Genomic DNA, 16469 nt, shown 5'->3' with positions numbered 1-16469 from the left:
CAGATTTTCCTTTACAGAAGTCAGATAAATGTAAACATTTTAATTGGCCACCATAATTTGCCTTGCAGAAAAAAGCCTGCATGCGTATCATATGTATGCGCCATCCTGTTGATGTGTGTCATGCGTTACATCAGTGATGTGCTCCCAACACACCTTTCCGAAGTGAGTCGCCTCCATCTATTTCCGTGGACACCCAGAGGCATCACACTTAGTACAACTTCAGTGTAGAGCAATCGTGATGGACGCCTAACCTGTGTTTCTGACTTATAGGGTATCTTTGTTACTAGGGTTCAGCCTGATGGGCCAGCGTATGGGGTACTCCGGCCTGGGGACAAGATCCTACAGGTAAGTTTACCTTGACTGGTGTTTTTGCATGTCTTCTGAACTTTTTTCATGGTTTTGCACAATGGTGGAGTATGTTATGTTGAGATTATATAGCAGCCATTCTCAACCAGGGTTCCGTGCAACCCTAAGGTTCCTCCCATTAGAGGCTAGGGGTTCCTTGAGCTGCGACTGGTTGACCTCACATCGGAATTTTGACCACCACTGTAGAGGGAGACATTATTTTCACTGACCACCAATGTAAGGGGCATTCTTTCCACTGACTGCCAATGAATTTATTTTAGCAGGGGTACCCTGTGACCTGATAATTATTTCAAGAGTTCTCCTGGGGTAAAAAGGTTGAGAAAGACTGTTCTATATTGTAATAGAGAACTTAAAGACCAACTCTGGTCAAAACCTTTTAATTCGTTCTTATCCACTCAAAAACACATTTTGAGTAGATAAGAATAAATAAAAAAAGCCGGTGGCACACCATAAAATCCAATGCTTGTAAAGCTTTATTGTTCCAGGTTAATCATGTTTTTCTTCTTCCATACTCTGGATATTGAACAAAAAATATTACTCTCAATAATCTTTGGTATATTGGTCCCTGTACGTTATTCAGATAGATTTTTTCATCTATATTTTTATTATTTAATTATTTTTGGCTTTAAAGTTGTTAGTTTTTTAGGAAGATGTCTATTCCACCCTTCTTTTTTATTTTTCCATTCAGGTGCCGTAGTAGTCATTGTATAGGGAGAGATGTAGCGATGTAATTTCACTAATTGTTTAATGTGATGCATTAATGATGTATACATGTACCTCTTTATTTCCTTTCCCATGTGTGTTTTGTAGATGCATAATTAACTCACCCCCTTTATCTCTATTATTAAAATAAAACTAAAGGTGAAACATTTTTTGTTGTTGTTTTGGATAGAGTAATGAAGGGCTGTAACCCTTGGCTTTTTTTTTTTTTTTTTGCAATCCATGTCCCAATTGGAATAATTCCCTTCCAGTCCCATAGTCCTAAATTGAACTTTCTGTTGCTTGTCCTAAAACAATAAAACTTTACAAACTTGAATTTTGCTTTTTTTTTTTCTTTGGACTTATTGATGATTTGGGAAAGGTAGAACACCTGTGTGGTGTGTGAACCCTTTTAACCAAAGGGCTGGCCCACCACAATAGGGCTTGGGAGCAGAGGAAAACTTTTATTCATTTGCTCATTATAACATCAACATTATAGCAACGTTTGTATTGCTTCTCTCGCTGTGAAATTCAGATCATATGGAGCGAAAGAAGAGGAGAACACCAAGCCATAGGGACTGGTCCAGATATACATTGTATTTTAGGCATGTGCAATTTGTTTCGTTCCGAATTAGTTTTTTAACGAATTTTGACAAATTCGTTAATTTGGGAATATCCCAATTAACGAAAACCCGTTTAACAAATTTTTTCCGAATATTCGTAAATTTGATAAAATTGGACATTCGTAAATTCGGGCATTCGTACATTCGTACATTCGTGCATTCGTACATTAGTAAATTAGTGAATTCGTAAATTTGTAAATTCGAAAATTCGGAAATCTGAAATAATAGTTAACTAATAATAACTTAACTATTAGTAATTACTAGTAACTTTTAAATTATAGGTATTGTAATTTCCTTTCAAATTTGGCTGTTAGTGAACGTAACACATACAAATGTATCCGAAGTTATGAATGATCCGAAAAAACAGAATGGAACGTAATGAATTAATAATAATAAATAACAATAATAATAATAACAAGGTTTTATTAATATTATTTATTATTAATTTGTTCCGTTCCATTTGTTTAGATGCAGAATTCGTTTTGGATAATTCTTAACTTCGGTTAAATTCGTATTTGTTACGTTCACTAACAGCCAAATTTGAAAGGAAATTACAATACCTATAATTTAATAGTTAGTTACTATTTCAGATTTTTGAATTTTCGGGTTTTTGGATTTTCAAACTTCGAATTTACAAATTTCCGAATTTTCTAATTTACAAATGTATGATTTTACGAATGTACGAATTTACGAATGTACAAATGTAAAAATGTACGAATGTACGAATGAATGAATGTTCGAATTTACGAATGTACGAATGAACGCATTTACGAATGAACGAATTTATGAATCGCGATCATAACGAATGACCCGAAAAACGAAAAAAATAATAAACTAATGAAACGAAAACGAAAATGAACGAATTTTTTGGCTGTGCACATGTCTATATTTGTCAGGAAAAATGAGGGTCTTATTAAAAGTTGATAGCCAATATGTTTTGGGGGCTATACAAAGATCCCCCTTCATCAAGGCTTTGGAGTGTGCAACTGCAATCTGTACAAATGGCTACACCAGTTTTAATTTTTTGTGAATTGTGGTTATAAGCACTCGGTGAGCTATCTGGCAGCCAGGCAAACTCAGGAGCAAGAACCCATCCAGATTCTAGTTGAATATAAATACAGTGGGTATAGAAAAGAATCCCCCCCCCCACCACCACCACCACCACCACCACCACTAAAATAATCACATTTTGTTGCTTTGCAGCCTGAAATAAAGACAGACACAGTTTGTGTTTTATCCAGCTGTATTTATAAAACGCATGACATCCAAGTGAACGATAGAACACCAACATGTCAGAAAAGTCACTAAGTCAGAAAAATGAGGGATTTAATCTGGGCTCTGAGTAGGCCATGCAAGGACATTCACCTTTTTCTCCTTCAACTACAGTGTGGTCACTTTTGCTTTGTGCTTCGGGTCACTGACTTTGGAAGGTAAACCTTCTTCCCATTGACAACTTTCTCTGAGTCCTCCAAGTTTTATCCTGTGTTGAGCACCTCAAAAAATGTTGGCTGTTTTTATGACTTATTTTTTACAAACAATTAAGATTACAGTGATCTTGTTTATCCCTTTTTTGTCTAGCATTCCTCTCTGTATTTCTATGGTTTGAGCTACTGTTGGGTGCCTGTCAATGGTAGTTGCCTTACCAGAGCTATTGAGCTTGTTTGAAGTTTCCTTTTATCCGACTAAACTTTCAAGTCTTAAGCCTCGTACACACGATCTGACTTTCCGACGGGAAATGTTCGATGACAGGCTGTTGTCGGTAAATCCGACCGTGTGTACACTCCATCGAACAATTGTTGTCGGACTTTCCGCCAACAAATGTTGGATGGCAGGTTTTCACATTTTTTCTGCGGACAAATGTGTGTTGTCGGATTTTCCCAGCGTGTGTACACAAGTCCGTCTGACAAAAGTCCAAAGTACAAACACGCATGCTCGGAAGCAAGGACGAGCCGGAAGTGGTCGGTCTTGTAAACTAGCGTTCATAATGGAGAATTAACATTTGTGACGTGGCAAATTATGAAATCTCCAAATGCAGCACACAATTCTCTTCTTCTTTAATGGGATAATAATGAAGCTGCTTTGCTGGTGATACTGAAGGAGTTATTGCAAATGAATTTTCAAAGGCGTTTTTTTTTCTAGTGATATCAAGAATAATATTATTATGTTTTTTGTTTTTTTTTTATTTGGGCAAGTTACCACAACACCATTATCCCATAGTTTTTAAGATAAAAGATACAACTATGTTGGTGTCCCTTGTTAATTTTACATTGTATTTTTTTAAAATGTAACTGCCTACTCCCAAATTGTCATTTGAAGTAAAACACATAGCCAAGTATTATTCTACACAATTTTTTTATTGTGCATTAAAAAAAGAAAACAAATAAAATTAGACACGCTATCTGCCAATAGAACTTAACCAAAAAGTGCATTCTATGCATCCAAAAATATAGAAAATATACCAAATCAAATCATTATTATTCAACCAAAAAAATAATGTCAAAGCAATAACTCCAAGGCCAATAATAAATAACACGTTATCTCCTCCGATTCTGCAACATGGCTGGTTGAGGAATGGCCGTTCAGAAACTAACTGAAAAGTGCCAACTGAAAAGCGCAAAATGAAAAGCGCGAATCAACATTCACCAAACTTCTACTAACACAAAATTAGCAGAAGGAGCCCAAAGGGTGGTGCTAAAGAGCTGAAAAACCACGTAGTACGTCTAGTACATCACTACGTTCGCAATTGCTGGCCAACCATTGTGTGACCGTTTGTATGCAAGACAAGTTTGGGCCAACGCCCTTTGGACAAAATTCCACGGTTTTGTTGGCCAACAATCCGATCATGTGTACGGGGCATGAAAGCTCCTAGCGTCTCTTTGAATATTTTGTTCTGGAGCCCTGAAATGTGTTGGCTGTCAACTCTTGATGAGACCTTTTTGTTGTGACAAACAATTCTATCTGAGGAATCCTTACGGCTTGGCGCTCAAATTCTTTTGCTTCATAAAAGTAATAATAAGAGAGGTTCTACTTAAAAAAGAGTGTTTTGTTGCAGTTGGGGTCTCCGCTGGAAAGATTTCCCATTACTTGCTATAACAACAGGAAGTGAGAGTAAATTTCACCAATGAAAAATGTCTGAAGCAAAAAAGTGTTTGGAATGGAGTTGGTCTTCAAGCATCATAGTATCTTAAGAAAGAAAATTGAAAGGTAGCACTGGATTATCCCTTTGGAGTTACTATCTAAAGCCTAGTACACACGAGCCAAATGTCGGGAGGCATCTGCTGGTTTGATAAAAAACGGCCAACATTTGGCCCCTGTGTATGTCAGGTGGTCTGATAGAAGTCGGCCGCTCTCAATATAATATTGTACTGTCATTTTTTGTGTGCCTATTTGCACATTTGCACAAACCACTTAGTGCTGCACTTTATCCCACATTCTCTTACACAATTTGTCTAATTGTAGTGTACGCAGCATATGTAGCTTATTGGGTGGAGCAGGAATTTTCAAATTTTTGCATAATATATGTTGTGTACACTTTTATACGCAGCTATATGGGCCTATTCACACAGTTGTGTCAAGCAGATGAAATGTTCCTCTTGTATATATATATAAAAAACATAGCTGCGTCCAGGGCTGTAATTTGGGCCATATTTTACGCTCTATGCATGTGAACATTTATAACTAACTTTATATGTGTGAGCAATGTACAAGAACCCTGATGGCCACACCACCATTCCTGTCCGACAGGTCAATAACTACATGTGCATGCGCAGGATGAATGCAATTAGTCGTGGCTGACTACCTGAGGTCATTCTGCGCATGTGTTGCCATCACTCAATGACTCATTTAGATTGACGCATTGTTGTTATTGACATGTCGGCCAGAAGTAGCGGTCAATTTGATCCCTAAATGCTTCAGGCTGTATGGATTTAAATGTTACATGCATACAGGAGAATCCTGCATATTTTACATATATCTGTGTGAATGAGCCCAATTTCCATCCAGTCTTTATATATTATTTCCCATCTTCAAGCCCCCATAAGGGTGCGATTTCTGGCCCACAAAACGCGTTGGATCTGTGTTACCTCATTTAATATAGGAATAACTGCATCTGGACATTTAACGTGTGGCGTGGCGCTCCAGTCTCAGATCCCTTTAACCAGTTCCCAACTTGCACACGCCGATGTACATCGGCAGAATGGCACGCTTGGGCAAATGGGCGTACCCGTACGTCCCTTTAAATTTGCCGCCGTGCCATTGCGTGCACGCTGCCGGTGTGGCGTGCACGCCGGCCAGGAACTCCGTGAGTTGGATCATGGGTCCCGCGGACTCGATCGCCGCAGGGATACCAGCGATCGCCTCACGGAGAGGGCGAACGGGGAGATGCTAATGTAAACAAGCATCTCCCCGTTCTGCCTAGTGACAGTGTCACTGATCTCTGCTCCCTGTGATCGGGAGCAGAGATCAGTGACGTGTCACATGAAGCCACGCCCCCCCACAGTTAGTAACACTCCCCAGGACATACTTAACCCCTCCCTAGCCCCCTAGTGGTTAACCCCTTCACTGCCAGTGTCATTTACACAGGAATCAGTGAATTTGTATAGCACTGATTGCTGTATAAATGACAATGGTCCCAAAAATGTGTAAAAAATGTCCGATGTGTCCGCGATAATGTCGCAGTCATGAGAAAAATCACTGATCGCCGCTATTACTAGTAAAAAAAAAAAATTAATAATAAAAATGCCATAAAACTATCCCCTATTTTGTAAACGCTATAACTTTTGCGCAAACCAATCAACAAACGCTTATTGCTATTTTTTTTTTAACCAAATTTATGTAGAAAAATACGTATCGGCCTAAACTGAGGGAAAAAAAATGTTTTTTTTTAATATTTTTTTGGGGATATTTATTTTAGCAAAAAGTAAAAAATAATGCGTTTTTTTCAAAATTGTCGCTATTTCTTTGTTTATAGCGCAAAAAATAAAAACCGCAGAAGCGATCAAATACCACCAAAAGAAAGCTCTATTTGTGGGGGAAAAAGGACATCAATTTTGTTTGGGAGCCACGTCGCACGACCGCGCAATTGTCAGTTAAAGCGACTCAGTGCCGAATCGCAAAAAGTGCTCTGGTCAGGAAGGGGGCAAATTCTTCCGGGGCTGAAGTGGTTAAGAATCTTAGTGACATTCATCCCCGCATTGCAAGATGCCTATGGCTCTACAGCACGTTGGCCACAAGAAGTTAATTATTAGTAAATGCAGAATCAGTTTGGCTTTATGAATCCTTTGAAAACATTTTCATCCCTTGGTTTTAGTTGCCAGGCAACTGATAGCATTCCTTTTGAAACGTGTCAAGGTTACGCGGAAATAACGTTTAAGAGAACATGCGGCGTTACTCCTAAGCTCATTATTTCCCTTTAGAAGCTTCATCCGTGCATATTGTTTGTTACTCAGATGAACCTTCCTGACTGTACAATGTGTTTCCTTTTGAGTATTATGCTTCCGCCTGTAAAATAGATGTAAATCAACCGAACAAAAAACGTAGGAGACTTCTCAGTGCTGGCACAGTACCATGACATTCCACCACCTGCACCTGAGCCCCAGGCTATGTCTCCATATTGGCAGCAATGAGCTGAGCCCTGACCATGGGGGGCAAATATACTAGAAGCATAAGGATACATGATGGAGCCTGAACGGGATGAATGGCAACCTTGCCTGGCATGGGATCCCCTTACTGAGGACCCTAGTGTGGGCATAGCACCAGAAAGATTTCATGAGATGTGCATGCATGCTAATTAATATGTAATTGTAATTCTTCCAGATACTTATTACTGCTCATAGAAATCGCAGTCCTCCCCCTGACAATGCCTTCATTCGCTTTTCTCTTCAGAAGGACAGGACCATTTTTGTTCAGGCATCTACTGGGATGCCGACTTAGAGATGGCACGTTCATGTAAATCCTTGTGCCTGTGCTCACAATTCATAAAAAATGGTACTTTACTCTCGCTCCACTGCCGGACTCAGCTTCTAGTGGTCAAGCCGGTGCTCTGGCATATGTTTCCACACTCGGCCCACAAGGAATATAATTCAATCCAGTCGGCTACTCAGTAACATCCAATGAAATATAAATATTTATTTACTACATAGTAGCACACAAATATAACAGGCTAAAGTGTTTCAACTGTAACAGCTTTCCTCATACATATTCCATATACATACTCCACATGAGGAAGACTGTTACAGCCGAAACACGTTAGCCTGTTATATTTGTTGTCTACCGTGTAGCAAATAAATATGTATATTTCAATGGATGTGTCCTAGTATCCTGCTGTATTTAATTATATTCCTTGTGCTCCCAATTGTCTAACTTAAAGTGTTACTAAACCCAGTAATGTGAAAATATTTCATCTGCCCCCCCACAGTGCCCACAGCTTATAAATCATCTTTTTACAATAAAAAAAAGGCCACTATATAACTTTTTAGATGATCTGTATACCACTGTTACATGATAAACTGCAGAGTTTCTCCAGTGCTGAGAGTTCAGGAAGAAGGAGATTTCCACTGCAGCCTGTATACACGCCCACATGTGTGATGCCAATATCATGTGACCAGGCTAGCTCTGATCAACAAGTAATTGTTCTCTCCAGCATAAAAGACACAACTGGGCATGTGCAGGTCGGCTACACTGCCTGTGTTAGCGGGCCTTCCCCAGATAGACAGTGCAGGTGGGGGAGGATCTAGGCATACAGGATAAAACCACCTTTTTTACACAATGCAGAGAATTAACCCCTTAAGTTCCACAGTGAGTATAACAAGCATGCTATGCTGCATATACACACTGATTTTACTGTTGTGGGTTTAGTAACACTTTAAGGCTGTATTCACACTTTGCTGCAACTTTGCTGCAACTTTGCCTCAACTTTGGATGGGTACAACTTGGATACGACTTTGGCTTTGACCAGTGATAATGGACAAATGTTGCACAACTGTTGCATTGTATAACATTCAGGTAGGACTTTCATGCAACTTTTGAGTATTAACATTGAAGTCTGTGGCCCTCAAGTTGCATGAAAGTTGGATCAAAGTAGTGCATGAACTACTTTGAAGTTGCTGCAACTTTAAGTTGCACATACAGTATATGAATGGTTATCATTGGAAAACATGGGGAAAGACTTGTCATGCAACTTTGATGTCCAAAGTTGCATGACAAGTTGCACAAGTGTGAATGGAGCCTAAATCAGCTCCTGCTGCAAGCTTTCACCTTGGGATTTGAGTCCCAAAAATGTGGCCACCATGTTCTTTATCTCCGATCCTTACACTGTTACTGAAGCAAGTATTGATTATGTTTATTCAGTATTGTGACAGATTCTTAAACCAAAATCACCAGCTATAAGGCATTCGGCTCTGTGATATTTTTCTTAAATTAATTGTTAGTCTGCAAATTTCTAAACTGCTATTTTATATATTTTTTGTGTTTTTTGTTCAAAAACCACATGTCACTTTATTACAGGGGTGCACCCATGCTACACAACATACATGTGGATGCTGGGCTTTCTAATGAGAAAGCCAGGCACTGTCTGCATGTCTGTTGGTTAGGACCTTCTATCTCTGTTGTCTTTCCTTGGACACTTCCAGATCAATTTTAAGCACAATAGTAGTAAACATAAGCCTGTAGAGAATGTAAATAGACCTCACCAGCTGTCAGTAGTCTTTGTACTCAAAATTTCATCTTTCTCCAATTTAGAAAGAAATACTGTTTTTATTATTCTCAAACACAAATAGCAAAGGAAATTTACAAAAGATTGGGTGATACTGGGTTTGAAGAGCAATCTGGGCTTACTAAAGAGAGCAGGCAAGAGCTTCTCCTTTTCTGACTGTCGCTCAATAATTCTTCTTACGGTACTCCCTGAACATAGCAGGCTGGAGGGAGTCATTCAGCCCTACGTGTCATTTTAAAGTCAATCTATTACAGTCTGTAAACATGTTTTTGTTCAGCAAAGCAGGTAAAGATAGCCTGGAAATTGAGTGAAATGTATCCCAGAGCTCCACCTGCTGGATAGAAGAGTATGTGTGCCATTACTAGCAGCCAAAACCGACACTATTCTGTACTCCTACTCCTGGACCTCTCTGCTGCCTTTGATACGTTTGACCACTCCCTCCTCCTCAAAATAAAACTCCACGCCTTTGGTCTCCGTGACTGTACTCTTCGCTGGTTCTCTTCCTACTTATCCAACTGCACCTTTAGCGTTTCCTACAACTCTACTTCCTCTTCTCCTCTTCCTTTCTCAGTTGGGGTCCCCCAAGGTTCTGTTCTTGGACTTCTCATATTTTCAATCTACACCTCCTCCCTGGGTCAGCTGATAGCCTCCCATGGCTTCCAATACCACCTTTACGCTGACGACACCCAAATCTATTTCTCTACCAATCAGCTCACTCCCTCTGTCTCCTCACGTATCGCTAATTTACTATCAGATATATCAGTCTGGATGTCACACAACTTCCTCAAACCCAATCTATCCAAAACCTAACTTATCATTTTTCCTCTCCCATATGCCCCTTCCCCTGATCTCTCTGTCAAAATCATTGGCACAACTATAAGCCCATCCCCACATGCCAAAGTTCTAGGTGTAGTCCTGGACTCTGAACTCTCCTTTAAGCACCACATCCAATCACTGGCCAAATCCTGTCGCCTCAACCTCTGCAACATCTCCAAAATATGCCCCTTTCTAACCAATGACACAACAAAGCTCTTAATTCACTCGCTGGTCATCTCTCTCCTCGACTACTGCAACTCCCTTCTCATTGGCTTACCTCTACATAGTCTATCACCTCTTCAATCCATCATGAATGCTGCTGCCAGACTCATCCACCTTACCAATTGCTCTGTGTCTGCTACCCCTCTCTGTCAATCCCTAAACTGGCTTCCGCTCGGCCAAAGAATTAAATTCAAAATACTAACAACTACGTACAAAGCCATCCACAATTTAGCCCCCAGCTACATCACTAGCCTAGTCTCTAAATACCAACCTACTCGTTCTCTTCGTTCCTCTCCAGACCTTCTGCTCTCTAGCTTCCTCATCATCTCCTCCCATGCTCGCCTCCAGGACTTTTCCAAAGCCTCTCCAATCCTATGGAATCCCTGAAAACCCTTCACTTCAGAGAAGCCTACCCTACCCACACCTAACAACAACTGTTTTTTCATTTTCTCCATCAGCTCACCCCCCAGTTATTACCTTTTTGTTTCCACTTGACCCTCCCTTCTAGATTGTAAGCTCTAACAAACAGGGCCCTCTGATCCCTCCTGTATTGATTTGTATTGTAAGTGTACTGTCTGCCCTCATGTTGTAAAGTGCTGCGCAAACTGTTGGCGCTATATAAATCCTGTATAATAATAATAATGAGAAACACATAGACACTACCATGGCTGACCTCTCCTGATGTCTGCTTTTAAGCTGATTCAACAGCTTCCATTCTTGGAGTCATCGACCCAGAGCATGTACGTAGATAATGACCTCTGACTTGATCTGTATACTTGTTCTGGGTCAGCGACTCAAAAGTATTTAAAGCGGACCTTCCTTTATTTTTTCAACTTTCCATCTATTAAATCTTCTGCCCTTGTTGTTTTAACTTTGGATAGTAAAACATTTTTTTTTCTGCCAGTAAATACCTTATACAGCCCACTTCCTGTTTCTTGTCTGATAAAAAGCCTCAGCTTATGACATCATGCACAACTCACTCTATCTCACTCTCGTGAGAGTTTGCCAGGAAGGGAGGGGGGTTGAGTCATAAGAGGGCCAATCAGAGCTGCAGAGCTGGAGGTGTGTGTCTGTGTAAATCCAGGAAGTGAAAAGGCAGTAGCTTCAGCTGCCCACAGTTAAAATGGTTGCAGCCAGACTCAGTGGAGGGAGATTTCTGCAGCATATTTGGCAAGTACAGAATCACAGTATATATAAAATAATATGCAAAGTGTTTGGAGGGAAGCTTCAGAATGACAAAAGATGTTTTTATTACAAATTATGTGAGCAGACTACAGTTCCTCTTTAAGCCATTGGATCAGCCCAACAGCCAAACAACTAGTATTCCCAATGTCAACGTTGACTTCCCTTGTATTTTTTATCAACAGGCTAAATACATCCAAAGGACAGGTTCACTTGAGCCAACAAAGGAGTCACCCATCTAGATACACCAAAACCTTTACAACCAAAAAAAAAACCAGGGCACCGTCTATGTTATCGCCCTTCTGTTTTAACGGAGTTTTCTGCAGTGATGATCAGAGTGATCTTTTTATTCTTCCCGCATACAAGGAACATCTGACACACCATGTATAGGAATCACTGTACAAAATTTTCCATGTCATTATTGTGACAGTTGCTTGTTACAATTTATTTCTGTGCCTGCGATCTGACAGCGGCCTCTCACAAGCATTGTGTAATGTAAATGTCATATTGGATTTGAATGTCAGGGATGTATATGTAAATGTATACATGGGATTCAGCCAGGGATTATCACACAATTCATCTGTACTGTAGGCATAAAGCCACACCGGTGTCAATCATCTTCATCATGCAATTGCTGCATTTTTTAAATTTTTTTTCACTCTCTCTCTTGATATATGTACAGTATAACACTCACTTTTATACCAAACTTGTGGACACCTGACCATCACAACTATTTGAACTTGTTGAACATCCCGTTTCGTAGAAAAGGGCATTAATATGGAGTTGCCCCACTCATTGCGCCTATAACAGCCTCCACTCTTCTGGAAAGGCATCTCACAAAATTTTTAGAACGTGTCAACTGGAATTTGTACCCAGTCAGCCAAAAGAGCATTTGTAAGAGGAGTACTGATATTCATCCCAAAGTTGTTCGGTAGAGTTGAAGTCAGGGATCTGTGCATACCACTTGAATTCTTCCACGTCAAACCATGTCTTTATGGAGCTGGCTTTGTGTACAGAGGCATAATCAGGCTGGAACAGAAAAAGGTCCCCCCCAAACTGTTGCCACAAGGTTAAAAGTGCACAGTGGTCTAAAATGTGTTTGTATGTTGTAGTATTAACAGTAGCCTTCACTGGAAACCTGATTTGAAAGGGTCTCCAAATACTTTTGGCCATACCATATGTAGATGTGATGGTCAGGCATCCACAAAGTATATATACTGTATGTATATGAGGTGTGTCCAGAATATAATGAGAATGAAGTTCCTACGCTCAAAAAGTGCTCTGTGAAGGGAGAAGCTGACCAGGGTCACTTGGAGTGGGGTGCCAGGTATACGATAGAACACTGATCGGTTGAATTACAGCCATGTCAGAATGAAGACATTCTTTTTTTGTGACACTCTATTCAAGTGCCTTGTATTAAGAAAAATGCAAGCAAGTTTGGAACAGCGGTATGCGATAACATGTTGTGTGAAATTGGGTAAAAGTGCATCAGAAACTTGGGAAATACTGAGGAAAGCTTTTGGAGAACACAAGTGTACCGATGGCACAGGGCCTTCAAGGAAGGATGAGAAGGTGTTGAAGATGAACAACGATCAGGACGCCCCTCTTCGTCACAAACAGAACAGAATGTGGATGTGGTAAAGGTCTGTTCTCAAACGTGACCGACGGCTTACTGTCAGGATTATTGCAGAGGAAAGGGGAATTATCAAGTCAATCGTTCATAAATCCGTGGATTTGAAGGGATTTGAAGGGTTTGAAAGGACACCTTTTTGGTAGTGTGGATAACGTCCACAGAGCCACTATGTAGGCTCTGAACACCATCCCTCTTGAAAACTTCCAGGGATGCTACTGTATAAAGAATGGAAAAATCATTGGGAGCGTTGACGTTATCATTCTCATCTTTCTGGACGCTTTGTGTATACTGTATATATACATATAGAGTAACGGTGTCTCTTTCTTTTCTCACATATAATAATAATAATCTGTTTGTTTTTGATATTATTTTTCCCCCATGGTTTTAAGTTGTCTAGCTACATATGAAAGTGATCATAATGCAAGTTATCGTATTAACATACAAATATATTTTCAAAACCTTGTATGCATTTTCCATTTTAGTTTGTAATTATATATACTCAACGAATTCATAAAAGTCTGTTTACCACCACGTTTTGCATACCCTCCAAAGTTGTAAGACGGGAAAGAGGGACACCGTTTAGTGCCAAGCATCAAGGCAAAAGATACAACCTCTGCTGTGCCCTCAGTTTTGCATATTGCCAAGAATTTATATGCAAAACCTTATATCCATTTTATATTTTAGTTTGTAATTATATATATGTACTAAATTAAGTCATACAAGCCTGTTTACCACCACCTTTGTTATACTCCCCAAAGTTGAAAAATGGGAAAGAGGGACACCCTTCAGTGCCAAGTATCTAGACAAAAGATACACCCCTGCTTTGCTCCCAGTTATGCACATTGTAAAGAATTTAAATGCAAAACAATATTGGTTTAATCCACCACCACTACGTTTCCTTTATACTAACTTTTGAAAAAACAGTGCAATGTAGACTTGGATGAAAATCTTGGTGCAATTTAACACTTTAAAAAAATATATATCTAAAAATACCTTTTGTTTTGTTTTGGATAAAGGTGTGAGAGGATAGTACGCTGGTCAGGTTTCTAATTTCATCTGAAATGGAAAGGAAATCTTCAGATGGGGCAAGTTTAATCTTCTCAAGATGGGATTTCCCCTCACTTTGATGGGCTTAGCTCCTACTTCCTATAGTGTTATGCCACGTACACACGATCGGACTTTCCGCCAACAAAACCGTGGATTTTTGTTCGAAGGATGTTGGATCAAACTTGTCTTGCATGCACACGGTCACACAAATGTTGGCCAACAATTCCGAACATGAGAACGCGGTGACGTACAACACGTACGACGAGCCGAGAAAAAGGAAGTTCAATAGCCAGTGCGGCTCTTCTGCTTGATTCAGAGCATGCATGGAATTTTGTGTGAGGGACTTGTGTACACACGATCGGACTTTCCGACAACAAAGTTTTGTTGGCGGAAAATTTGAGAACCTGCTCTCAAACATTTGTTGGCGGAAAGTCCGACAGCAAATGTTCGATGGAGCATACACACGGTCGGACTTTCCTGACAACAAGCTCACATCCAACATTTCCCGTCGGAAAATCCGACCGTGTGTACGCGGCATAACTGGGACAGGAAGTAAAGGGAATATCCCAAATCGGACACAGACAACAAAAACATATTATTAGTATTATTCAAAATAAGTAAACACCAACTGTAGGGTTGGTTTTTGATACTGAACATGTGATGTAACCTACTGCATATTATAAGGATATTAGGATTCACCAATTAGATTTCAGTGATTTTTTTAATGCTCATAATTACGGTGAATCCTAGTATCTTTATAGGCCAGCCCATTCAAAAGTACTATTTAAGTTCTAGGTGGTATATGCTGGGCTAGTTGACCCACTGCTATCATTGGGGTCTTCAGAAGTAAGATCTCAATGCTAAAGTTCCTTACTCTGTTACTGCCCCACGTTGGGGTGTTTCAGCTTATTCAGCTGTATTTTCCACAATATAACATAGATAAAAATAAAACTGGCAAAATGGACACCCTTGTAATTGCCATGTCAAGTGTGTAAACCTGGGAACTCAAGCAGAGAGATAATACATCTGGAGTCACTGGCACACATATAAGCTAAAATATTTTTTAGGCTTTTCATGAAGTTGGAAAGAGTTAGATCCGCTACCAGGTTTTCATTGTCTGTATCCCCATCAAGAAGATTTTCCTTAGACATAGGCAGATTCAGCAATGATTGGAGAACAGGTATGCAGAGAGATCCATTGTCTTCTATTCTTTTATTTTAACCCCTCACCACCCATTTAATTTTGTAATGTCCCCATCATGTGATAGGGAGCCCATCCTACCGTCTCCTGTTTGTCACTGTGTGTTGTCGGTAAAAGCGCAGTTCATAGTTGCTTGTGGTGCACAATTGAACAAGCACAGCATAGACACATATATGAGGTATCATGAAATAAAACCTACCTCACTGCTACCACATATATGCATACGTACAGTGACAAGAGGGTAAAGTGTATGCAAAGACACACTTCTTTTTTTTTTTAAGTTTTGGATAAAGGGTTTGAACATCAGTTTTCTTTTGCCATCTGTAAAGCCGCGTACACACGAGCGGAATGTCCGACAGAAAAAGTCAGACGGAAGCTTTTCATCATCTATTCAGATCGTGTGTAGGCCTCATTTTTTTTTTTTTTTCGAAAATTCTGACGGACCTAGAAATGGAACAAGTTCTAAATATTTCAGACGGAACCAATTCCTATCGGGAAAACCGATCGTCTGTATGCTGTTCCGACGGACCAAAAACGACGCATGCTCTGAAGCAAGTATGAGACGGCAGCTATTGGATACTGGCTATTGAACTTCCTTTTTCTAGTCCCGTTGTAAGTGTTGTACGTCACCGCATTCTGGACGGTCGGACTTTGGGTTGACCATGTGTAGGCAAGACCGCTTGAATGAAATTCCGTCAGAGTTCCGTCGGAGAAACCTTTGGAGTTTATTCCGACGGCAAAACTGGTCGTGTGTACGCGACATAAGCCGTTTGAAACATTTCCCCTCTCTTTCTGTCCCAGCGTCCCAACAGAAAGTAAGAGGAAATCTCTCCAAATCATAGGAAAATACACTATATTATCAAAAGTATTGGGACGCCAATACCCCACCCTTTGCAGCTATAACAGCTTCAACTTTTCTGGGAAGGCTGTCCACAAGGTTTAGGAGTGTGTCTATGGGAATGTTTGAACA

At 40.0% G+C, this 16469-nt stretch overlaps 1 protein-coding gene across 5 annotated transcripts in view; it reads left to right on the top strand.

Annotated features, from left to right (window-relative positions):
- LRRC7 (leucine rich repeat containing 7) overlaps window positions 1-16469 on the top strand; it is a 508948-nt gene that overhangs the window by 485830 nt on the left and 6649 nt on the right. For 4 of the 5 annotated variants that reach the window (XM_073593758.1, XM_073593756.1, XM_073593759.1 and 1 more), the window contains one exon: window positions 271-345. In XM_073593758.1, the coding sequence (XP_073449859.1) occupies window positions 271-345 (75 nt within the window). The remainder of the gene's footprint in view (window positions 1-270; window positions 346-16469) is intronic. The other variant, XM_073593761.1, reaches the window with a different exon arrangement.

This window comes from Aquarana catesbeiana, linkage group LG07 (assembly GCF_042186555.1).
Source record: "Aquarana catesbeiana isolate 2022-GZ linkage group LG07, ASM4218655v1, whole genome shotgun sequence".
Taxonomy (NCBI): domain Eukaryota; kingdom Metazoa; phylum Chordata; class Amphibia; order Anura; family Ranidae; genus Aquarana; species Aquarana catesbeiana.
The sequence above is the reverse complement of the archived record's forward strand: the minus strand, read 5'-3'. Positions and strand labels throughout refer to the sequence as shown.